The sequence below is a fragment of the Acanthochromis polyacanthus genome, chromosome 1 (assembly GCF_021347895.1).
Source record: "Acanthochromis polyacanthus isolate Apoly-LR-REF ecotype Palm Island chromosome 1, KAUST_Apoly_ChrSc, whole genome shotgun sequence".
Taxonomy (NCBI): Eukaryota; Metazoa; Chordata; class Actinopteri; family Pomacentridae; genus Acanthochromis; species Acanthochromis polyacanthus.
The window spans coordinates 64,091,894-64,115,158 of NC_067113.1; the positions used below are offsets into that span (position 1 = coordinate 64,091,894).

The 23,265-nt window shown below is 40.7% G+C and overlaps 2 protein-coding genes across 3 annotated transcripts in view; one reads left to right on the forward strand and one right to left on the reverse strand.

Moving 5' to 3' along the window:
• Window positions 1–8,366, forward strand: part of cdk17 (cyclin-dependent kinase 17) — an 84,657-nt gene extending 76,291 nt beyond the window's left edge. The window contains exon 17 of one of the 2 annotated variants that reach the window (XM_051954143.1): window positions 1,802–8,366. In XM_051954143.1, the coding sequence (XP_051810103.1) occupies window positions 1,802–1,989 (188 nt within the window). In that variant the 3' untranslated portion in view covers window positions 1,990–8,366. The remainder of the gene's footprint in view (window positions 1–1,801) is intronic. The other variant, XM_051954154.1, reaches the window with a different exon arrangement.
• A 66-nt stretch (window positions 8,367–8,432) lies between these two features.
• On the reverse strand, window positions 8,433–21,754 carry elk3 (ETS transcription factor ELK3). The gene is made up of 5 exons (XM_022218288.2): window positions 21,268–21,754; window positions 16,467–16,704; window positions 15,442–16,167; window positions 14,101–14,223; window positions 8,433–10,178 (listed from the first exon to the last, which is right to left on the reverse strand). The coding sequence occupies exons 1-5, from the start codon at window positions 21,552–21,554 to the stop codon at window positions 10,083–10,085; spliced, it is 1,470 nt and encodes a 489-aa protein (XP_022073980.1). The 5' UTR covers window positions 21,555–21,754; the 3' UTR covers window positions 8,433–10,082.
• Between the last annotated feature and the right edge of the window lie 1,511 nt (window positions 21,755–23,265).

Below are 23,265 nucleotides of genomic sequence, written 5' to 3' on the forward strand. Positions count from 1 at the left end.
TGCAGTTCATCCAGAGTGACCATGGGCCTCTTGGCTGCATCTCTGATCAGTCTTCTCCTTGTTCGAGGTGAAAGTTTAGAGGGACGGCCGGGTCTTGGTAGATTTGCAGTGGTCTGATACTCCTTCCATTTCAATATGATTGCTTGCACAGTGCTCCTTGAGATGTTTAAAGCTTGGGAAATCTTTTTGTATCCAATTCCGGCTTTAAACTTCTCCACAACAGTATCTCAGACCTGCCTGGTGTGTTCCTTGGTCTTCATGATGCTCTCTGCACTTTAAACAGAACCCTGAGACTATCACAGAGCAGGTGCATTTATACGGAGACTTGATTACACACAGGTGGATTCTATTTATCATCATCAGTCATTTAGGACAACATTGGATCATTCAGAGATCCTCACTGAACTTCTGGAGTGAGTTTGCTGCACTGAAAGTAAAGGGGCCGAATAATATTGCACACCCCACTTTTCAGTTTTTTATTTGTTTAAAAAAATATAAAATATCCAATAAATTTCATTCCACTTCACGATTGTGATATTTCAGTTTTTCCTTTTTTAATAAATTTGCAAAAATTTCTACATTTCTGTTTTTTTCTGTCAAGATGGGGTGCTGAGTGTACATTAATGAGAAATAAAATGAACTTTTTTGATTTTGGCAAATGGCTGCAATGACACGGAGAGTGAAAAACTTCAAGGGGTCTGAATACTTTCCGTACCCACTGTATATATATACACTGCTCAAAAAAATTAAAGGAACACTTTTTTTTTTCACAATATATTTATTAGGTTTTTGAATACATTACAAAATAAACAACTGCAACACATCACCAATAGAACTAGTGATATTAACATACACACACACACGCATACACACAAACCTGCACCATCCATATTTCAAAGCGTAGATTTACAAAATCAAAATCATTACAAGATTTTAAATAAATAATTACATACATAAATAGGCCTACGTAAACTCTCAGTGTAACAAGGGTTACCTTTAGAAACAAATAAATAAATATACACAATCAAATCAGACTTTACATTCCAGATTCTATAATATTCTTATATGGTTCCCAGAGATGAGCAAACTCTGTCTGTTTTCCCTTAGCAATATATGTGAGTCTTTCCAGACCAAGGCACTCTGAAAGTTCCTTTATCCACTGTTTCATAGAAGGTGCCTCCACACTCTTCCAATTAAGTGCAATCACCCTCCTTGCTTGTAAAAGTCCAAAGTCCAGTAGTTTAGTCTGTTTCTGCATTTGTGTAAAGTTTAGTGGATAAATTCCAAGGACACATAGCTTACAGTTTAATGGTATGTTAATACAGAATACATCCGACAGACAATTTATGACATCCTTCCAAAACTTTTGAATTTTTTGACATTCCCATAGACAGTGAAGAAGGGTTCCCTTCGTATCTAAACATTTTGTACAAGTATCTGGAATGTTGCCAGACATGTGGTGGAGTCTGACAGGAGTCATATACATCCTCATTAACCATTTATATTGGAGAAGCTTATACCTTGTATTTATTGTTTGTGTTTGCGCCTTTAAACAGGCCAAAGGAACACTTTTTAATCTAAGTATTGCATCAAATCAGTGAAACATGTGGGATATCGATCTGGTCAAATAAGTAACTGAGGGGCTTTTTAGTCAGTTGCAGCTGCTTTGGTGTTCATAAAATTAACAACAGACGCACTAGAGGGGTAACAATGAGACAACCCCTAAAACAGGAATGAGTTTACAGGTGAAGGCCACTGACATTTTTTTCCTTCCTAATATTTTCTGTTTGTTTTTCACTAGTTTTGCATTTGGCTAGAGTAAGTGTCACTCCTGGTAGCATGAGGCGATACCTGGACCCTACAGAGTTTCCACAGGCAATCCAACTCCTCCAGGATGGCACATCAATGCGTACCATTCCCAGAAGGTTTGCTGTGTCTCCCAGCACATTCTCAAGCACATGGAGGAGATTCCAGGAGACAGGTAGTTAGTCTAAGAGAGCTGGACAGGGCTGTTGAAGGTCCTCAACCGATCAGCAGGACAGGTATCTGCTCCTTTGTGCAAGGAGGAACAGGATGAGCACTGCAATAGCTCTACAAAATGACCTCCAGCAGACCACTGGTGTGAATGTCTCTGATCAATCAGAAAGAGATTTAATGAGAGTGGTCTGAGGACCAAGCATCCTCTAGTGCACGCTGTGCTCGCTGACTTGCACCGTGGAGCTCGGCTGGCAACACAGGAATTTGCAAGTCCACCACTGATGCTCTGTGCTTTTCACAGATGAGAGCAGGTTCACCCTGAGCGCATGTGACAGGCATGAAAGGGTCTGGAGAAGCCGTGGAGAATGTTATGCTGCCTGTGTGTGCCTGTGACATTGTTCAGCATGACTGGTTTGGTGGTGGGTCAGTGATGGTGTGGGGAGGCATATCCATGGAGGGATGCACAGACCTCTACAGGCTGGACAATGGCATTCTGACTGCCTTTAGGTATCAGGATGAAATCCTTTGACCCATTGTCAGACCCTACATTGATGCAGTGGTCCTGGATTCCTTCTGGTGCACAACAATGCCCAGTCTTATGTGGTAAGAGAACTCATGCAGTTCCTGGAGGATGAAGGAACTGATACCATTAGCTGGCCCCCATGCTCACCTGACCTGAATCCAATAGAACACCTTTGAAACATTATGTTTTGTTCCAGCCGACACCATCAGGTTGCTCCTCAGACTGTCCAGGAGCTCAGCGATGCCCTGGTCCAGTTCTGGGAGGAGATACCCCAGGACACCATCTGTCGTCTCATTCAGAGCTTGTCCCGGCATCGTCAGTCATGCATACAAGCACATGGAGGCCATACAAACTACTGAATACCATTTTGAGCTTCTGCCAAGGAATTTCAGCAAGATGGACTAGCCTGCCACATCAGTTTTTCACTTTGATTTTGGGGTGTCTTGAATTTAGCCCTGCTGGGGGGTTGATAATTTTCATTCCCATCAAACAATGTGGCACTTTTCATTCCTAACGCATTATCCAGTCCAAATCAATGCTAATATCCAGTTTGTTTTTTCCCCGTATTGAAATATGATGCATTTTCAAAGTGTTCTTTTAATTTTTTGAGCAGTATATACACGTGTGTGTGTATATAATATTTGCAAGAAAAGCAGGGTTTTTTTTTCAGATATATCTACAGATATATCTGGGCATTTTTAAGGGTGATGCTACAAATTAGACTTTTGTTTTTCCAGTTTCTATATAGCTTATTTTAGTCAATCCCTGGTATCTTAATTATGTCACTGCATGCTGGAACATAAAAACCTACAAGCCTCTCTTACAAACAAACTATCTATTTTTCTTATTATTATTACACAGTCCAAAATTAAATACAAAGTAAACCGTACATACATATATATAACCGTACCATTCCATAAAGTTGGGGGCTTACATGAGGTACATTATTCAAAGTAGGACTAAAACTAAAGCAGCAGAACCTGGGATATCCTGATTTTTAGTGCCTGGTTTGGGTTTCTAATCTTCCCATAATTCAAATTAAATAGTATTTGGATCGACAGATAGAATAGGGCTTCTTGTTCTAAATAATCTGAACACCATGTGTGAAATCATTGCTCCTCATTTTGGCAAAAGTGTCATTATTTTTAGTAAATGTTTTTGTAAACCAAAAGCATTATGGGTATTGTATTCTTACAGTTTTCTCTCTCTCTCCAGGTAATGGCAAGATCAACAGGCGCCAAAGCATGCTCTTCTAATGTTCCCTGAAGAGGATGCTCCACTGGCCAGCTTCATCATCAATTTCCAGCAACCTTTCGCATGAGCCCACCACCCCTCGGAGTGACGACCCCCTCCCCTTTACCTGCACACACACACACACAGATGTGAACACACATGAACACGCACACACACCCCTCTGAGCGAGTGACTCTGAGTTGAATCTATGTGGAGACTGTGTTTATTTATTGGGGGGCAGGGTGAGGTTGAATTTATTGCTGCTAAACTACTACTGTCTGTATTTAATACACCGTGTGTGTGCATGCGTGTATATGTGTGTGTGTGTGTGTGTGTGTGTGTGCACGTGATGTGAACTCGAGATGCCATGCACAGTTGAGCAGTCAGTAAGGTTCCTCTTGTTCTTCTTCTGACTACGAGTCTCCGGCTTCTTTTGAGTTAGAATTCAAGTGATGTTGACGTCGATGCTGTGATCCAAGTTGTTGTTCTTGTTGTTGTGCTTGGAGACTGAAAGCTTCAATTTCTTCAGATTTTTTCAAAAAAAAATATGTATATCTACATATATATATATTTGGAGGTTATGTTTTGTTTCTCTTTGAGCTTCCGTGACTGAACTCCACAACATTTCCAGGTTTAGAAAGACTGGAACACTAGATGGTGTTAGATGGATGGAAAAAAATCTGGATTTCCAATTGTCATTTTTCCAAAACATTTCAGATTGACTCTGCTTTCAGAAAGCCTGCTGCCCTCGAGGGTTACAGTGAAAGTCAGAAAGCGTGACTGTAAGTGGATTGACAGCTGAGGGGTTAAAGAAGCACACAGAGCCCAGCCAGCATCACAATATCCAGCTTTTGGGCCTTGGGTTCCTTTCCTCCATTCTGGCACAGCAATGGGACCAAACTGGGGTGAAGGGAAGGCACACAGTTGGGAAGACTGGCGGAAAGATGATGGAAGAGGAATACTGGAGCTGGAAACAAAGTCATGTGGCATCCCACAGGAAGCCAGCAAGCCTTCCCTAAAACCCCTCACTAAACTGCCAGGACTTCATTGCTTCTTTTCTTCAAAAATGCAAACTACATTTTTCCTGCTCTGTGTGTATTTGGAGGTCTCACTGCAGTAACTCTTTGTTTTTAACTTGCACTTCAGTGTGTGTTTTTTCTGTTATTTTTTTTTAATCAGGGACACTGGCCTGGACACGGCTGAGTTTACCCAACAGTATTAGGATATGTTCTCTTTGTCTGTGACTTTGAGCTCTCCTTCTGAAACAACGGTGTCATTGTGGCATGTTTTCCGGAGGTGGGGTGGGAGGATGGGAGGGATAGTGGGGATCAGGATGGACTGTTCAAAAAGCAAAACAGTTATTTTCCACTGCCCTCTCCAGCATTTGTACAAAAAAGACATTTCAAATTGAAATTTTAGCTTGAACAGTCCGCTGTGTTGTTTGCAACTGACAGTGATGCTACAGATGATGAAGCCTGTTGAGAAGTCTGCTTTTGGCCACATGTTTACTGAAGCAAATGGAAGATCTCCCCAAATCACTCTTACAAAAGCGATGTGATGTGCATTCCTGTCTTCATTTAGTTGCATGTTTTATATTTCTCATTGCTATGGACCAAGGTCGGTGTAGGCGCACGTGGTCCAGATGTTTCCAGGAGTTTCACCCCTTTCAAAGGAATAGTTTGACATTTCGGGAGAAATGAAATATGGCAGTTGAGAGATTATTGCAGTGAGAAATTTAGATGCTAAATATGAATGTGTAGCAGCAGCAGATTAGTTTAGCATAGCTTCATTCAACACAAAGACCTGGGAAACAGTTAAAAGTAACTAGCACAAAATCTGCCCAACAGGACCTATAAAGCTTACTAACCAACACTTCTTTGATTACGTAAGCGTAAAAACCACAAGCTGCAGTTTATCTCAGTTACATACTGGACTATTTCTTAGCTAGCTGCACATAGCCCTCTTTAAAATCACACCGTTTTACTTTTACACTTAGTTTTTTTGTGCAAATGTAAAAACTGTTATTCTAAAATTTCTACAGTTTCATTTAGCAGACGCTTTAATCCATAGCGACGTACGTCTGAGAGTAGATACAACACAAGCAAGGATCTAACCAGGAGAAAACAACCTGGATAAGAGCCATAAAGCAAGTTAAAGTGTGATAATAGGACCGTGGTGTCTACAGGCAGCGTGGGAGGAAACAGGAAATTGGTTTTTGCAGTTAAGTGTAAAGGTATTCAGTGAAGAGTTGGTTTTACGTATTTTCTTAAAGAAAAGATGTTATGTGTTAATTACTAAGCTTTACACATGCTGATGGGCAGAATGTGTTTCCTGCAGAGCTACAACTGGAAAAACTTAACATCGTATCAAGTCTGTTTGTCTTATTTTTAGTCAAAATGTCTCATTCCACGTGATTTAGTATAAATTCACTTAACAATGACATTTCAGCAAGATAGAGGGACTTGTTTTAAGACAATGCATCTTAAATATCTTGTTAAGTCAAACAATCTTGAAATGATCTTGTTTTGAGTTGAATTTTACAAGAAAACTCAAAATAAGTTTAACCTTCCTGTCATCCTGTAGGTCAAATTGACCCGTTTTAAAGTTTGAATATGTGGAGAAAAGAATATTTTCACAGTGAAAATTCTGATGTCCACATTTTAAACCTTTTTGGGAAATTTTTGAACATTTTTTGGTGGAAAAAAAAAATGTTAAAAATGTTTTTTAAAAACAGTCACAAAAAATCAACCATTGATTTTTATGTGAACGTTCTTAAAGAAAATATTAGAAGTTCTACAGATGTAATCACTTTAGATATTTTTTGGATTTTTTCAGAAGATTTTTACTATTTTTAAAAAAAAATGGTTACACTAATTTTCTTGACAAATTTGGGGGATTTTTTAAAAATGAAACTTTTAAGGAATGATCGGAATTTTCTTCCTGAAGGTTTTCCAAATTTTCAGAAATTTGGGGATTCTTTTGCTGAATTTTTGGATTTTTTCAGACAAGGAAACAATATTTTTTGGTGGCTGTAAATGAAGACAACAGGAGGGTTAATACATCTCAAATTAGGAGGTTACATGAAAGCAAAAATCTATTTTTGAGTGATAAGCTGCTTTTTTTTTTTTTAGCATGTCTGGCTTATTTTAAGACACCCAAGCTTCACAATCCTGGTAAAATCTAGCTTAAAATAAGTTTTCCCAGCTAATTTTAAGATCTCAATATTCTAAATATCTTATCTTATTTCAAGAAATCTTACCAAGCCATTTTTCAGTTGTTGCATTGGCAAATTTTTTCACTTACTTCAAGGTAAAAGTTCCTTGAAATAAGTTTTTTTTCTTGTTTTGAGAGGAGCATTTTTTTTTTGCAGTGTAGCTTTTTTATCAGATTCTTTAGTCTTTATCTGTGTTTAGCTAAGCTAACCAGCTGCTGGCTCCTGCTAAATGTTTAATGTACATGCACAAGTGTGGCATCAATCTTTACCTCTAATTCTCAGCGCAAGAGCAGTTAGGCACATTTTACAAAATGTCAAACTATTCCTTTGAAATATTAACAGTAGACATATTTCTGTGACAGTCTGAATATGAAAGGGCAAGGGCTGAAAAGGAGTGACCGTTTTACAACAAAATTCAACAGTCACATGGTGGAGAGCATTTTCTGCCCTCACAGTAGCAACAATAGAACAGAGTGCAGTGCATAAACATGTGCACTAAATACCATCAGGAGTGCACTGAACATCACACAGTGAACGCGAAAGGAGGTCTGAGGGAGGTCTTCCACTTAGTGCAGCTTGTTTGCTCAACATTTACATCAAAATTTCATATTTATTGTCTGTTGAGATTTATAGGATTTGTCTGAGCAACACTAGAGTTCTCTGTTACAACATACTGTTTGGATAGAAAAGTGCTGGAGGCACTGCTAATGCTTGATAAATTCATTATTAACTAAGAGCATTGATTAACTTTAACACAGTTTTCAGCTAACAGTGAAATGATCCTGTAAACATTCTGTATTTTAATACTGAAGGACAGTTCAGTACACACACGGTTCCAACACAAATTTAGATGAATATACTGTGAACAATTTACATTTAAAGCAATGTACCACTTATTGTGTTCATAGAGAAAACGTCAATATATTAATGGTAGATATCTTGTGATATATTGACCCCACAATTTGCCGATCTGCACCTTCAAAATATCGAACCTTCCTCAGCTCATGTTGTTTTTCAGTTGTCTCCTTACAAGGATGCAGGATTATTTCACCACAAACTGCAAATTGTGTTTCTGCTGATATGACTTTTTGTACATGAACAGCAGTAACATGCATGAAAGGAGATTTCTGTAACAGCTAAATATTTATCATTGTAAAACTGTACTTTTTCAAAACGTATGAATGACCGAATGTTATGTGAACGTGTGTGTGTGTGTGTGTGTGTGTGTGTGTGTGTGTGTGTGTGTGTGTGTGTGTGTGTGTGTGTGTGTGTGTGTGCCTGATGCATGGAAGACCTGCTGTGTTGTGAGTTCGACCTCTGAAACACTGAGCTGCCGGTGAACAGTTGGTGTGTGACTCTTTTTACTGGAACTATTTATTTCTCATAACCATTGAAAGTAAATTTAAACTGTTTCATAAACTGTCTGTGCTGCTGTCATCCTTTGATTGGTAAAACATCCTGTGTTCCCAACGAAAATGAATCCACTTGTGCAGGAAATTCATTCATTTTATTCTAAAAACAGTGGAATTCATTTTAAAAACTGCTGAAAACAAGCAAATCACTGAGAATACACTTCCATGAATTCACTATAAAAATAACCAGGAGCCATTGTGCAGTTTGACCTGGCATGTCTGTTAAAGCTTAACACATTTACATTAATCTTACATTATGGAAGGCACAGCTGGTACAAGGCTAAAAAAGTACAGTGCATTAAAATAAATTTGGGAAATTTTACAGAAAAAAAAGAAGACTTCCACAGCATTGTAGCGCTCTGGCTAGCAGGTGCTCTGCTAGGAGTCAGTGAAAGTTCCATCTCATGTTCACATTTCCAGCTCAAAGGATCAACATCTGGATTATTTACATTGTGTAACAATAATCCTGAGACCTGCAATGTAGGGTCTGTTAAATTAAAGTATTGGTGAGGAAAAGCACAATATCATCAACGGTGATTTCTTTACTGGCCTCTGAAGCATGTAGCATCTAATTATCCAGTTATTAGTCTGTTTGGGTGAATTCTTTGAGATTTGGGGAAATGATGTATGATTCTTTGCTTTCTTGCTGAGAGTTAGATGGGAAGATTGACATGTAGCCTAGCATGAAGACTTGAAGTGGGGGAAAACAGGTAGTTTGGCTCTGTGCGAAGGTCAGAAAATCTGCTTGTCAGCTCCTCTGAAGTTCACTAACTGTGATGCAGTGAGGAGTGCACAGACCGATACATAAATTACTGGATAAATTACTGGATGAAACTCAGCAGTTCACTTCCCTCCGTTGGATAAGAGACACTCCTTTGAGAACATTAAGCACAGAGAAGACATAGTTTGAGAGACGAGTCAAAGAGGCCATCTCTAAACAGAGGAGGGCTACATCACCACTTGTCAGGTACTTATAATGCCGTCTTGAGACCCCTACCCAACAAGCCTAGCAAGCTAATGTCTCCTGGCTGTAGCTTCATTTTATACAAATGTAAACAGTCTTGTTGTGTAACTCCTATACAAGAAAGCAAATTTCTGTGCCACATTTAATCGTTTGGGAGCACAACAATCATGTCTATTTAAATAAAAAGCTGTTCTTGAGTCTAGTAAGAGGAGATTCTGCCATTCTAGGTTCCATCTCTCTGGCTCAGTGAGGGATTGTAATCCTTTCTCTGAGTCAGCGGTGTGGATACTGGGATTAGTCAAATGAGCAGGAAAAATAGAAATGACATGAATACAGTTTTAACCAGTCTGTATCACGGATCTTCAAGACAGAGTGGAAGGAGATGGCTTTTAAAATGAGATGAGATGTATCTTTGAAGTCTAACCTCCACTCATTTCTTTGTATGAAAAGAAATTTAGGGGTTTATGTGCTGAAAAAAAGCAAAAGACTAAACACAGATGTTGAGTGCGGTAAACAAACGTACAATGAAATGTCTAATGCAAACACTCTTCTCAGAGAGCATAGCTTCAGAGTGAAGCTCCTGTTTCTTCTGTAACAAATGCAAAGGAACAGGTCTAAAAACCAAATGGTGGCTGGACTCAGATGAAGTCCAGATCCTGTGTGGTTCATCGTGACAGTTTAATGATTATTGGTTTGGTTCTGATTTGTGCCCAGCTCTGGCTGCTTTGGCCCAGTTCGCTCCTGGAGCTCGGTCTGGCATCAGGACTTGTGGGACGTGGAGGAGAGCAGCAGAGGAGAAGCAGCGTCCACGCTGGGTAAAGGCACAGGAAGGGGTCCGTTCAGCAGAGTGGGGAACTGCAGGGGGACCATGAAAAACACAGCGATAAGACTTTAACCCAATGCACAGTGTTTCATATGTTTACAGATTGTTGCTGTTGTTTTTTTACTGTCATCGTGAAGCTTCAGAGAATCTCACTTTGTGATTTTTGTGAGAATGAATCCTGTCAGATCACTGGTACAAGCAAACAAAACTTACATTCATAAATTGCAGGTTTTACATTATCGCATTCCATTTAAAGCAAAAATTAAAATTCAAGTCTATGTAGATTAATATTAGCTGCAAGGATATGAGAAATGTATACATATACTAACGTTAAAAGGTTTGGGGTCACAGACAATTCCATGTTCTCCATGAAAACTCCCACTTTTATTCATGTGCTAACATAACTGCACAAGGGTTTTCTAATCATCAATGAGCCTTTCAACACCATTAGCTAACACAATGTAGCATTAGAACACAGGAGTGATGGTTGCTGGAAATGGTCCTCTGTACCCCTATGTAGATATTCCATTAAAAATCAGCCATTTCCAGATAGAATAGTCATTTACCACATTAACAATGTCTACACTGGATTTATCATTCATTTCATGTTATCTTCATTTGAAATAACTGCTTTTCTTTTAAAAATAAGGACATTTCTAAGTGACCCCAAACTTTTGAAAGGTAGTATGTGTCCTAATAAGAGGACATTCCTTCTTCAGCCAAATAATGAGTCATGTGGGGAACAATTGATTTGCAAAGATTGCAATATTATGGTTTGTGTGTGTTTTATTATTTAGCCCCTGAGTAAAGAATATGCTGTGTGATATTGTATTTTTATCTCTGTCGAATTTTTTTGTTTTTGAAACGTTTAATTTCCCGGTTATTTGGGGGCTCAGTGAGGAAAACATCTCTGATCCATGCATCCTTTAATGGCACACATGTCCCTACTTATGCAGCCTTAACACAATGTAAACCGGTGAGTTAAACAACAACAAACAAAACACCGCTGTACAGTAGTCACGAACAGGGAAATTAGCTGTGGAGACCAAAACAGTTTTTATATCAGGCTGTGAACATGTTTATTTTTCTACTGGAAAATTGAACATTTCAATCCTGAAGTCTGTGGAGTTTGACTCGCTTTTGGAGCCACCCTCAAGTGGCCATTGGAGGAACTGCAGTTTTTGGCACTTCCACGTTCACATCAATTTTTTTTTCAGGAGCGACAACTTCACCAGAGTTAGTGCGCTCCACTACGTCAGAAATGGAAGAAGTGGATGCCCATTTTGTTCACATACAGGTGAGAGAAACGGCTGTATCAAGAGAGTTTGAGTCAAAGTTTCAACCCTGACTGCCTCCTCTCCTCCTGGCCAGTAACTGCATCTGTAAATGCTGGGCTGTTAGGAAGGTTTCTAAAGTATTGCACCCATCCTGACAGAGCGCACTGGCTGCTTGATGTTAGGATTTGTTTCCACAGAATCACTGTTGCTATAAAATGATGAAAATTAATGATCTGTCGAAGCTGTTTGAAGGTTGTGTTACATCAAGGGATTTCTCTATTTTCCACAGAGCTCAAGTATGCTGGACAAAGTCGATTTTATGGCACTTTAAATACAACAGTGCACCAAATCCTGGAGAATACAAAGCTGGCCATTAGATGCTAAACAGTTTATTTAGGGGTTTAGTGTGTGCATGTGTTTGTTTGTGCTGGAAAGCTGACACAGGTGGGAGGGGCTCCTGACCAACCAACCCTCTGCTTTTCCCCCGAGCCAACAGGAAGTTGCCCCCTTTTCTTGTCCGCACCAGAACGGAAACATCTGTAGCTTATTTTGAAACCCTGGCACACGGTGAATCAGACACACACACACACACACACACACACACACACACACACACACACACACACACACACACACACACACACACACACACACACACACACACACACACACACACACATGTTTGTACTTCTATCTTAGTGAGGACATCCATAAGCGTAATGCATTTCCTAGAGCCTTACCCTAACCTTAACCATCACAACTGATTGCCTAAACTTAATCCTTACCCTAACCCTAACCAAACCTCAATTCATACCTGTTCTCTAAAAGCAAGTGTTCACCCTCAAACATGGTTGTTTCAAAGTGAGGACCGGCCAAAATGTCCTCACTTTGTAAAAATGTCCTCACTTTGATATTTAAATGCAGAAAATGGTACTCACCATGTAGCAAGTACAAGAACACACACACACACACACACACACACACACACACACACACACGTTTGTACTTCTATCTTAGTGAGGACATCCATAGGCGTAATGCATTTCCTAGAGCCTTACCCTAACCTTAACCATCACAACTGATTGCCTAAACTTAATCCTTACCCTAAACCTAACCAAACCTCAATTCATACCTGTTCTCTAAAAACAAGTCTTCACCCTCAAACATGGCTGTTTCAAAGTGAGGACCGGCCAAAATGTCCTCACTTTGTAAAAATGTCCTCACTTTGATAGTTAAATGCAGAAAATGGTTCTCACAATGTAGCAAGTACAAGAACACACACACACACACACACACACACACACACACACACACACACACACACACACACACACACACACACACACACACACACAGAGAGAGCTGCTGAAAACAACTGCAGAGGTAAATGAAATGTGCAGTGTGAAATGACTATAAAAGGCCTGTAGTTTTGAGGGAGGGACTTGCTGTAAGCTGAGGTGGTTCATAAGCAGAGGGAGGTTTTGTATCCATCATCACCAAGTCTGTTTGTCGTTTTATCCATTAGGGCCATTAGAAGTGAAACCGCTTGAGCTTTTTGAGGACGCACTTTAGGTAATTATCTATGAACATGTTTTCCATCATTTCAGAGACAAAACTGGGGCATAATTTGATGATGCTGAGTGCCATACATAGACTTAGGAGAAGCAAGTCAGAGGAAAGCAACATCCTTGAAGGATGAAGAAACTTTAACTGATTTTATCCTCTTCAAGTTTAAAAACTCTGATGTACAGTCAGATCCATACATTTTTGGACTAGGGATCAACCAGATGATTTGTCTGACTAATTATATTTTCAATAATCAGCATTTTCCAGTTATCTGTATCATCTTTTAAAAACTAACTACAATAATTTGAAATGCTCTATTTTGTCCTATATGTAAACCATATAGACAAAACATTTGGACAAAGTTTTGAACTGGAGTTTGTTCTATTCAAATTTAGTTTTTTTTTTTTTACTGAAATGCTCTTTTTTTTTAACTGCAAGTCATTTCCATTATTCCGTTATTGATGTCCCTGGTCACTAATAATCAGTACTGACCTTGAAGGAAGCACAAGGGTTAGACAGTGGTTGTAATTTCATCTCTGTACACCATCACAGTGAATTTTAAAATGTAGCAGTCAATGTGTGATTGAAATCTGAACTTTAAGCTTCTGCTCAGTGTTTAACTAAAATATTTAATGTACTGTTCAGGAGTCTCAGCTGATTTCTACATAGTTCCTCAGAATTATACATAATTGGACAATGGACTGATAAGCAGTTTCATGCCTACATGTGTGGGTTGTTTTACTGTTGTTGCATGGCAAATTAAGAAGATAAAAAGTCTGACGTTGACTTCAGGAGGAGCTATGTAACTTGTAGCCACATGAACCAATCACTAGAGCTGCAGCAGCAAAACCTCTAAGTGTATCAACTACAACTAAAACGACTGTGCTGTTTAAGAATTGAGCTTTTTAATCGGTGTAACGGTGCACACTAAATTAAAAGCTTAATTACCCGTCTCTATGAGTCAGACAACACCTCATACAGACTAGTTTGTTGTAAGCAGAACTGTCCTTTAGTTAGTTCTGATGTGATCAGAGGATAGAATTAATGATAGCTGAGCCAAACATTCATCATTACAAGTCTTCACATACAGCCATAAGTAAATGAGTGTTACCTGGAAGAAGGGTGCATGACTCTGGAGCTGGGCGGGACTCAGGGGTCCCACCGGACTCAGGCTGGACCAGAAACGGATATTGGAGAGCAGAGGACTGGGAGTGAGCAGCAGACCAGACGGAGTCTACGTAGACAAAAACCAAATGTCAGGGGGATAAATACACGAGAAGGAGCTGATGGTGTTTGTACTGGCTGCTCGTCCACAGAGCTGCTCAGAGTCAGCGGTGAAGCTGTCATGTCCTTCTGTCTCACTCAGAGCTCACAGCCAAGTCTGCCCTCTAGTGAACTGACATGGAGCAGAGCTGGCAGACGGTTCCTGCAGCCTCATACACAATTCATGGCATCTATTTTCTGTCTCATATTTAACTAAGACCAGCTTGGTTTTCTTTTCTACAACAGCCAGGAATAAAAGGTGCTGGAACAACAGTTTGCTGGATACCTTTGTGTTCACATCTTCACAGCAAACACAGGAACAGCCACTGAGTTTATTTACAATCCAGATATATTTTTAACAGACTGCAGATTATAAATTCTGCTCAAAGCAAAGGAAATCACTAAAAGTAGTTTTTCAGGTGTGTCCTGGTGCTGATCATGAACCACAGTGACCCCATCCAGCTGAGGACGTTTGTTGCATTTCAATCTTCATCCCCCCTTATTTCATATCATCTCTCCACTGCAGTCTTTCTAATCAGAGCATAAAATCTTCACGTCTCAGACTCTTCCTTTGAAAAGACACGGATCTGTGTTGGATCGTATCTCATTGCCAGCCACCGCTCAGTGAGTTCATTTCTGTACATGATTTGATGGTTTCTGCTCATTTCAGAGCCAGATGAAGCTACTAAGAAGCTACCAGAGCGTCAAAGAGCAGCAACCATCACAAGCTGCTTGAAGGTGGGAGGGCCTTGAGAAGGATCCAGACTTCTGAAATATGTTTCTGTGATTGAAAAGGAAGCTGTAAATACCAAAACCAAAGTTTTCACATGAGCTTTATGACTAATGAGTGAATGGTTTAGCCTCCACTTTTATTTTCCGTCAGTGATGTACACACAGCGGCGTCTGATTACTCAGTCTGGATAAGAGCGTCAGCTGAATGCCTGAGTGTAGTCAGACTGTCCTGGTTTGGTCAGTGTGTTGTTGCCAGTGAATCAGAAGCTTCAGGAACATATGGCTTCACTTATGAACCTCCTCCCTCTCTCCCTCGCCTCCTCCTTTCTTTCCGCTCACCTCTTTCCATCTCCTCCCTGTTTGACTTTCTTTATTCTCTTCTTCTCACTCCTCACCTATGTACTCATGGAGGCCGTGGTGTGTGTGCCATGCTGTTAACACATGTGTAATGTTGTACCTGTGTGGTGAGGAAGGTGGGTGTCAGGGACCCTGAAGGCAGTGCCGGGCTGTTGAGAGCGATGGAGACGAGGTCGCTGCCTGTTAGGAGGAGGGAGGAGGAGGAGATTTTCAGACTTTTTGGTTTCCTGCTCTTGGTTGGCGTGCCGTTGGCCAGTCCCCTCCTCTCTGGTGTGGTCGTGCTCTGTGACCTCTCCCTCTCCCTCTGACCAGACGACAGGTTCAGAGGCTGAGCGCTGGACTCTGACTCATCAGTATCTGGGATCTGGCCCCGCCCCCTCCCCAGAGTGTGGGCGGGGCTTTGCGGAGGGGAGGAGGAGCAGGAGGAGGAGCCGGCAAGCCGAGGGGACAGCCTGGAGAGGTGGGGGTTCTCGGTGGAGGATGGAGGTGGGGTGGAGGGGAGGGAGGAGTGGCCACGGTTGGTTATGAACCGGATGACGGAAGAGCTGTCGTCATGGCGATCGGACCTGGGCTCAGTCTTGATGGGCCGGTGTCGCTCTAGGGAGCGCTGCAGGGAGCTGATGCTGAAGGAGGAGTATAGGCCAGAGTGGAGGTACTGCTTCCTGTCAGCGCCGTCCTCGTCCTCGGCCTCAGGCTCTGATGTGGCCCCGACGCTCTCCTCACTGCTGCGACCCGACTCCACCACGGCCGGGTCCATCTTCAGGATGTCAGGGAAAGACACAAACTTGTAGACAAACTTCTGGCCGATCACCTTCTTGATGATGTTCTGCAGAAGAAACAAAGCATGATTTAAACCCCTTTAAAACGGTTCTTCACCAGAACATGAAACCAGTCACAATGTTGTATCACTGAAATGTACATTTGTAAGCAAAAACCAAACATTTATGGCACTTTACAGTTTCCAATGACTCCTATGCAATGAAAGAACCAAATAGCATGACTATTTTTTGTGCTAAAGACACATGTTGATGTTGGTTAGGACATTGGAAATCCAAGCCCTCCATGATACACATGGTGTCTACTACTGTATGTGAGCTTATTTTCATGGCTGTATGTATTGCGTACTTTGTCGTAGTAGTATCGCAGCGCCCTGCTCAGCTTGTCATAGTTCATGTTGGTCTTGTTCTTGCGCAGCCCCCACAGCTTGGCCACTTCCTCTGACTTGAGCAGTTTGAACTCGCCGTCATTAGACGTCCAGCAGATGAGATGTTTGTGGCTTTGGTCGAGCAGCAGCTGCAGCAGGAACTGCCAGAGAGTGATGGAGCTCTCCATGACAGGGGAACACCAAGGAGACACCGGAGATCTGCAGGGGAGAATCAGGGCTTAGTGAGAGAAGTTCAACCACCAACCAAGAAGTTAGAACATCAACCTGTAATGGCCTGTATTCTCCTGCTGGGAACACTCCAGGTTTACTTCATGGCATAAATCAGGAAGACATCACTACTCCTCTGGTGGATAAAGTGCTCAAACTTTTACATGACAGCTTTTGGTGGAGAAAGAAAAAATCGTTTTAGAACCAGAAGCAGTGATGCTGCTGGGACATGTGGTCCTCAGATGAAGCATTAATACCTTCAAACTTAAGGAAGCATCCGTTATTTTCAAACTGTAAACACAACAGACCTACCACCTAAAAAGTAGTTTTGGCTACAGCATTAGCAAACACCTGCATATTTACATGTCTGGCAGACATGGAGCAACATTAGCATTCAGTTGGAATTATGTTGCTGTTTAGCTGCTGAATGTAAATCAAATATTAACTCTACTTTTAACCATGATTTGGACTCTACTGACTTCTGAGTGAAATATGTGATTCTTTAGCGGCGACATGCTCCACTGCACCGGTAGCTTACAGCAGGTTTGTCACGGTTTCTTGTGGAAGCACTGGTTAGATAAGAGCGGTTAATCAAAACATTAAAGCTGCAACAAAACAATGAGCTTAAAAATGCTCTGTTTGATGAGTTGAACAGCAGAGTGGGTGATCATTTTAAGCAGATTATAAGGAACATTTTACACATTACTAATATCGTGTTGATCCATTGTTATTATAAAAATACCGATTAGTGCAGCTTTAAAATTTACTGCCTGTGTAATATGCAGGATTTCAGTTTAGTGGACATGAAAACTGATAGTTGTGTTAATGTCCCAGGAAATGTTATCAACAAGAAAAGCACTCAGAGGGGTCAGTACTCCACCACAGTGCTCCTTGGCAGAGTAATTAATTTAATTAAGAGTGAGTCTTTAGCTCAGGAAAACTAATCATTAAAGAATTATATATATATATATATATATATATATATATATATATATATATATATATATATATATATATATATATATACACACAGATATATAGAATACCTCCATACAGTATGTGAGTAAGTTGATGATGTTTTTAAACTTCAATAATTTCTCACTTGCTGAGACTCACATGACTCAGAAGACATAAAGAGACACATAAAGCAGGAAGGAAGAGATGTGGTGTAGGTGGGTGGAGAGGCGGAGGATTGTCAGCATCAACACAGACGTGGACCCTGATCCTTCCTCTACTGTAAAAACCACAATTGTGTCAGTCCTCCATTTCATTTTTACTTTACTCAAAATGTGGTCCCCCCCCCGCCCCCCCACCACCACCACCACCAAATAAATACCAGATAGCAAACTATGGGTGAATCAATGTTGAATCTATGTTGAGACCTAACGTCGAAATTATACAGAAAGCCCAAGGTTGATAAAATGTTGAGTCAACGTTTGCTTTTCAACCATAAATCACACTTTACCCAGATAGCAAAAGATGTTAAATCAATGTTGAATTAGGGTTAAGAAGGTTGAATTGTGGTTACGGTTGAAGACTGATGGTTGGATCAACGTTGAGTCAACAACATTTTGTCAACATTGAAGTCTGTGTTTAAAAGATACCATTGAATGTACATTGTATTTTGGTTTAATTAAAATGTTTGACAGGTCAATGTTTAATTAATGTTGAATCTATGTTTGCAAACATGTAATCTATGTAAGCAAACGTTGACTCAACATTTTATCAACCTTGCGCTTTCTGTATAATTTCGACGTTAGGTCTCAACATAGATTCAACATTGATTCACCCATAGTTTGCTATCTGGGATAGTTTCAGGCTTTTTCTAATTCATTTTAGAACTTCATTTTAGAAATCAACGGTTAGCTTATCTAACTCCACCAGGGATATGAGCTGTCAGAGGATTGATTGTAAACTTTAAACAGATTTTATTTTTCCACAAAATCCACCCATCCATCATGTATACACCGTTTAATCCTCATCAGGGTCATGAGGGCTTATTTTTGCTCTAACTGCAAACCAGGAACCTTTACTCTCAGTGTACTGAGTGGCAAAATGTGGTAGACTTAAGAAAAATAGTTTTGATTAAATAAAATTGACTCTCTGGCTGCTGTTGCTAAATGATAGCACATATTTGAAACTATCTTCATCAGGAAAGCTACTGGGGTTTCTTTCAAGAAATGTGGATGTGAGAAATGTGAGAGATGTGTGTTTACGCCCAAATATTATTATTGGAAACCACTTCACAGGTAAAAATGTAAACTAATAGAAATCATGAGAGTTCTCCAGGTAAGAAATCAAGACCATCATTTTTTGTATTAGATATGCAAATAGGAGCTAATCTTATTAAATATGGGCTAATTTGCACAAATGTCCAGTAGACAAAATGTAGTGAGAAAAACACCTAATTATGTATGTTGATCATTTTCACAGTCGAAGCAAAATATCTCAAAAGGGACCAGAGCTTAAAAAAAAAAAACCTGTCTCACCTTAAATGCATTTTGCTCTCTGTTTCTTTATGTACTTATTTGTGTAAATTGGCAGTATTAGTTCGTGTTTTTGCTCCTTCCTTGTGCAAGTTGTGATCACACATCGGAAGTATACTTTATAATATGTGTTGGTGAAGATAACTGGTGTGAACATTTACGAAAAAAAGCGAGAGATGAACTGTCTGACCCATGTTCCTTTTTTTTTGAATATGCAAAACAATGCAAACCCCTGCATTTATATTAACTTGATTTAAGGCTACATGTTTGCAGTCATGATATTTTTCTAAATCGGATGTAGTTCAATCCCATTTGTGCACAATGTTTCATCTTCTGTGAGTGGCAGAGAAAGAGAGAGCGGTCCAGACGTTGGTCGGCTTTCAGATGTTTCCATGGTGATAAAGCAGGATGTGGTCAGTGACCTTCTGCCAAGATAAGCACGGGCCTACCCAACGTGTTTACCTAGAAACCACCGACTGTCTGTGAACGTCTGTTCTGGTCTCCTCTCTCAGATCAGTTCTTTGTAAGTGCCAGGGCAGCACGCTGTACGTACTGAGAAAAGAAAAGCAGCTAATAACTGATTAGAAGCTGATTTAATTTGCTGCCATGACGACATGACAGTGCACCAGAAATCCCCCTGGTAACGACATCTGCCTCGTTAATGGAGAAAAGGTTGAGGAGAGGACGTCTCTAGAAATAATAGTGACTGAGTGCATTTATAAAAACATGTGGCTCAGTAATACCCGAGTAATCAATTCAGTCTAAAAATACAACATCCACGTCTGTCTTTGTGCCGTTCTAAAAGAAAACCAACCAGCACCGAGGGGGAAAGTGCATGTGGTGCAAACAGTGACCCAACTCCATGAACCCACACACAACCAAGCAAATTCTAGCTTCCTATTTCCGGCCTGGGTGTGTGTGTGTGTGTGTGTGTGTGTGTGTGTGTGTGTGTGTGTGTGTGAGGGGATGAAGTAGTGACATGTCTGTCCATCTGTCTGTCTAAACCAGGGCTTCCTGTCATTAAGCTTCAGGGCCGTCAGTCCCGGTGAGAGGTCTTCCTTCTCCAGGAATTTCTGTCACTGGGAACCACCGGGAACAAACAGCATCTTTATTTATATAAAGATCATTGTTATCACTCTATGGATGTAAGAGCACCACCTCAACACACACACATACAGAGAAGAGAGAGACCTACATTAGCAGCATGTGGTGAATAGATCTGTGTGCTGATGTCAGTCCCTGATCTATGGACACCCTGTGACCTTCCAACATGTCTGGACTTGAGAGAAACAAAGCAGCAGGTAATGATTTAAGAGGTTTCAGAATCAGGTGGCTGGTCCTCAGACTTTGATTGTCTATGAACTCTCTTTCTGTGAGCTCACAGGTCATTGGTGATCAATACATAAAGATTCGTCTTCTCTAAATGTGACTCTATCAGACACACTCAGGGTCATCTTGACCAGCAGACACAAACCACACATGACTCTCCATCCATTTTCGCTGGGTTGGTTTTCTTATTTTTGGAAATATGTCTGTGTGAGTGTGGAGAGGGAGCAGGGGTTCTGCTGGAACTCAAACGGTTCTTTGTTTTGCACCAGTGACTCATTTTCAAGATGTTGTCTGCTGCCAGCTTCAATCCGGAAGCGCATGGCAATTAGTCTGCAAGGTCCAGACAAACCAGAAAGTCTACTACTAGATTTTTAAAGGAGCCATGGCGGATTTTTCCACAGAAGTTGGTACACTAACCTCTTTTTATTTTCAGTTTTTATTCCCCTAAATGAAACCTCCAAAAGTGGTCTTTGTTCCAGGGTTTGTTCCAAAGCGGAGAACGGTAAAGGCGCGGCTTCAACTCCTTTACGCACAGCCTAAACTGATTTTACGCACAGGTTTAACAGTTTACGCGCGGCTTTTATCCGGTTTTGAAGCTGACAGTGACTTTCTGATCGATGTGAGGCTTCAACAAACACACCAACAGCTAATCCAAGTCCTCTTCTGTGTCTCCATTACGCACAAGTTCGCACTCACATAACTTCAGAAAGTTGTAGATGGAAGGAGACATGGCACCTACCCAGCTGTGGACGGCGGCTGCTCCTCTGTCGTCTGCCCGTGCGTGATGTGTGCGTTTGGGGCTTTACAGCGGTGTGTGTGTGCTGTATTGGGGCTCCATGCTGCTGCTGCTGCTGCCCCGCTGTCTGAAAGCGGATCCGCAGCTTTTCTCTCTCCTGTCTCAGAGCAGGAAGTCGGGACGCGCAGACGGAGAACGGGCGCACTTCCTCTGGCGCAGTATTCCCGTCTGTGTAAACACACACACACACACGCGCGCGGGTGCGCGCGCGCGCGATCTGTATTTCTCATAAACACACCCCGTCTTTTAACCACACTCTCTCACGTACACACACACACTCAGACCACGGGGCCAAGCCACGCGCAACGCGGACGCACTCACACACTTGAACTCAATAGCCCACAGGCAGACTCGTTCTTTTTGTTTCCCCTCAGTCGCTGTCTCTGCCACACACACACACACACACACACACACACACACACACACACACACACACACACACACGCTCGTGCGCACACACATGCACACATATTGTAGTTGTGACTCTACTCAGCTCTGAGCCAACTGACAACTGACGTCACCCTCTTCCTGCTCACCGGGAGGGGTTCCTGTTCCTTTACACACACACACACACACACACACACACACACACACACACACACACACACACACACACACACACACTAGGTCAGGTTCGGGCCTTCTGGTAACTTTAAAATGTTGCTCAACCTTTGAATGCTATTTAATAAAATGATCTCTACCATAGACATAAATCTGTAAACTGTATATATATCTTTATATACAGTCTATGATCTGTACCAACAACTGCATACAATTATGAATGTAAAAGACCTTAGTAAATAAATAAATTAAGTGAATAAAAATCTCATGCATGTATTATTTACACTGTGCTGATTTAAATATCCTTTGCACTTTTTCTTTGTGTCTGTCTGTGTGGCTGTGTCTTTTTAAACTTTACTAGATGTTTTCCTTCTCTGACTTTACAGCCTGTCTTCTCCTGGTTGCAGTTTTCTTTGTTCTCATGAAAATGTAAACGTGCAGTTGGCTGCAGTATTTGAAAATGATGCAGAGCAGAGCAGACTAGAACTGCTGAACGTTCAAACACTCAGCTACCAAAGATCATCTATGTTGAGAAGATGAACTCAACGTTTGCATAATTGTATCCAACTACATGTTCTAGATAAAATTTCCTTTTGCAAATCTGTGATTCTAATTTGGCTGTGAGAGCACTTTTCTCTGTGTTGTCTCCGTGATGGCATATCGTCTTCTCCAGGGTGTAACCTACCTTTTTCCTAAGACAGGTTTGACCCTCCACAGGATATTTTTGTATAGAAAATAGGTGGATGACAAAAAGCTCTTTCAGACAATAAATCCAAAAGACAATGAGAATTCTCATAATGCAACTCAGTAGCATGATTTGTCAGACTGATTGGTATGTATTTTTGTTAGAAAACTCCCTGAAAAGCCACAACAGACCATCTAGACTGCATGTAAAGTGACCTTCATGTGTAATAAAATGGTAGCTAAATCAAGAAGACAAGTTCCATCACCAAATAGCTCCCTGTAGTCACATATTATTTAATTATCAAATAAATTTAGAATGTAACAGTTAATGCACTTTAAATTAAATTAGAAAAATGCAAAAGGCAGATTTCAATGAATGCAGTTTAGGACTTAGAACATGTGACTAATAAGTAGTTAGACTAATGTTATGATTCAATGATATAATGTTTAAGTAAATTAAAAATGTGACCATTTGTTTATGTTTACCCAAAAACTACCCAGTGTGGTTCAGACTGCATGCTGTGCTTCAGCTGTCCAGTCTGATTATTTTGCATCATGTCTGACCCACAGTTTAAACTAATATGTCAATGGTTTTATTAATTTATGCTGTCGTTCTTGTGTCACAGTGACACGTTTGATTGCATCTCGTGTGTTAATGCTCCATCACATGTTTTAAAGCAATTACATGGTAAATAT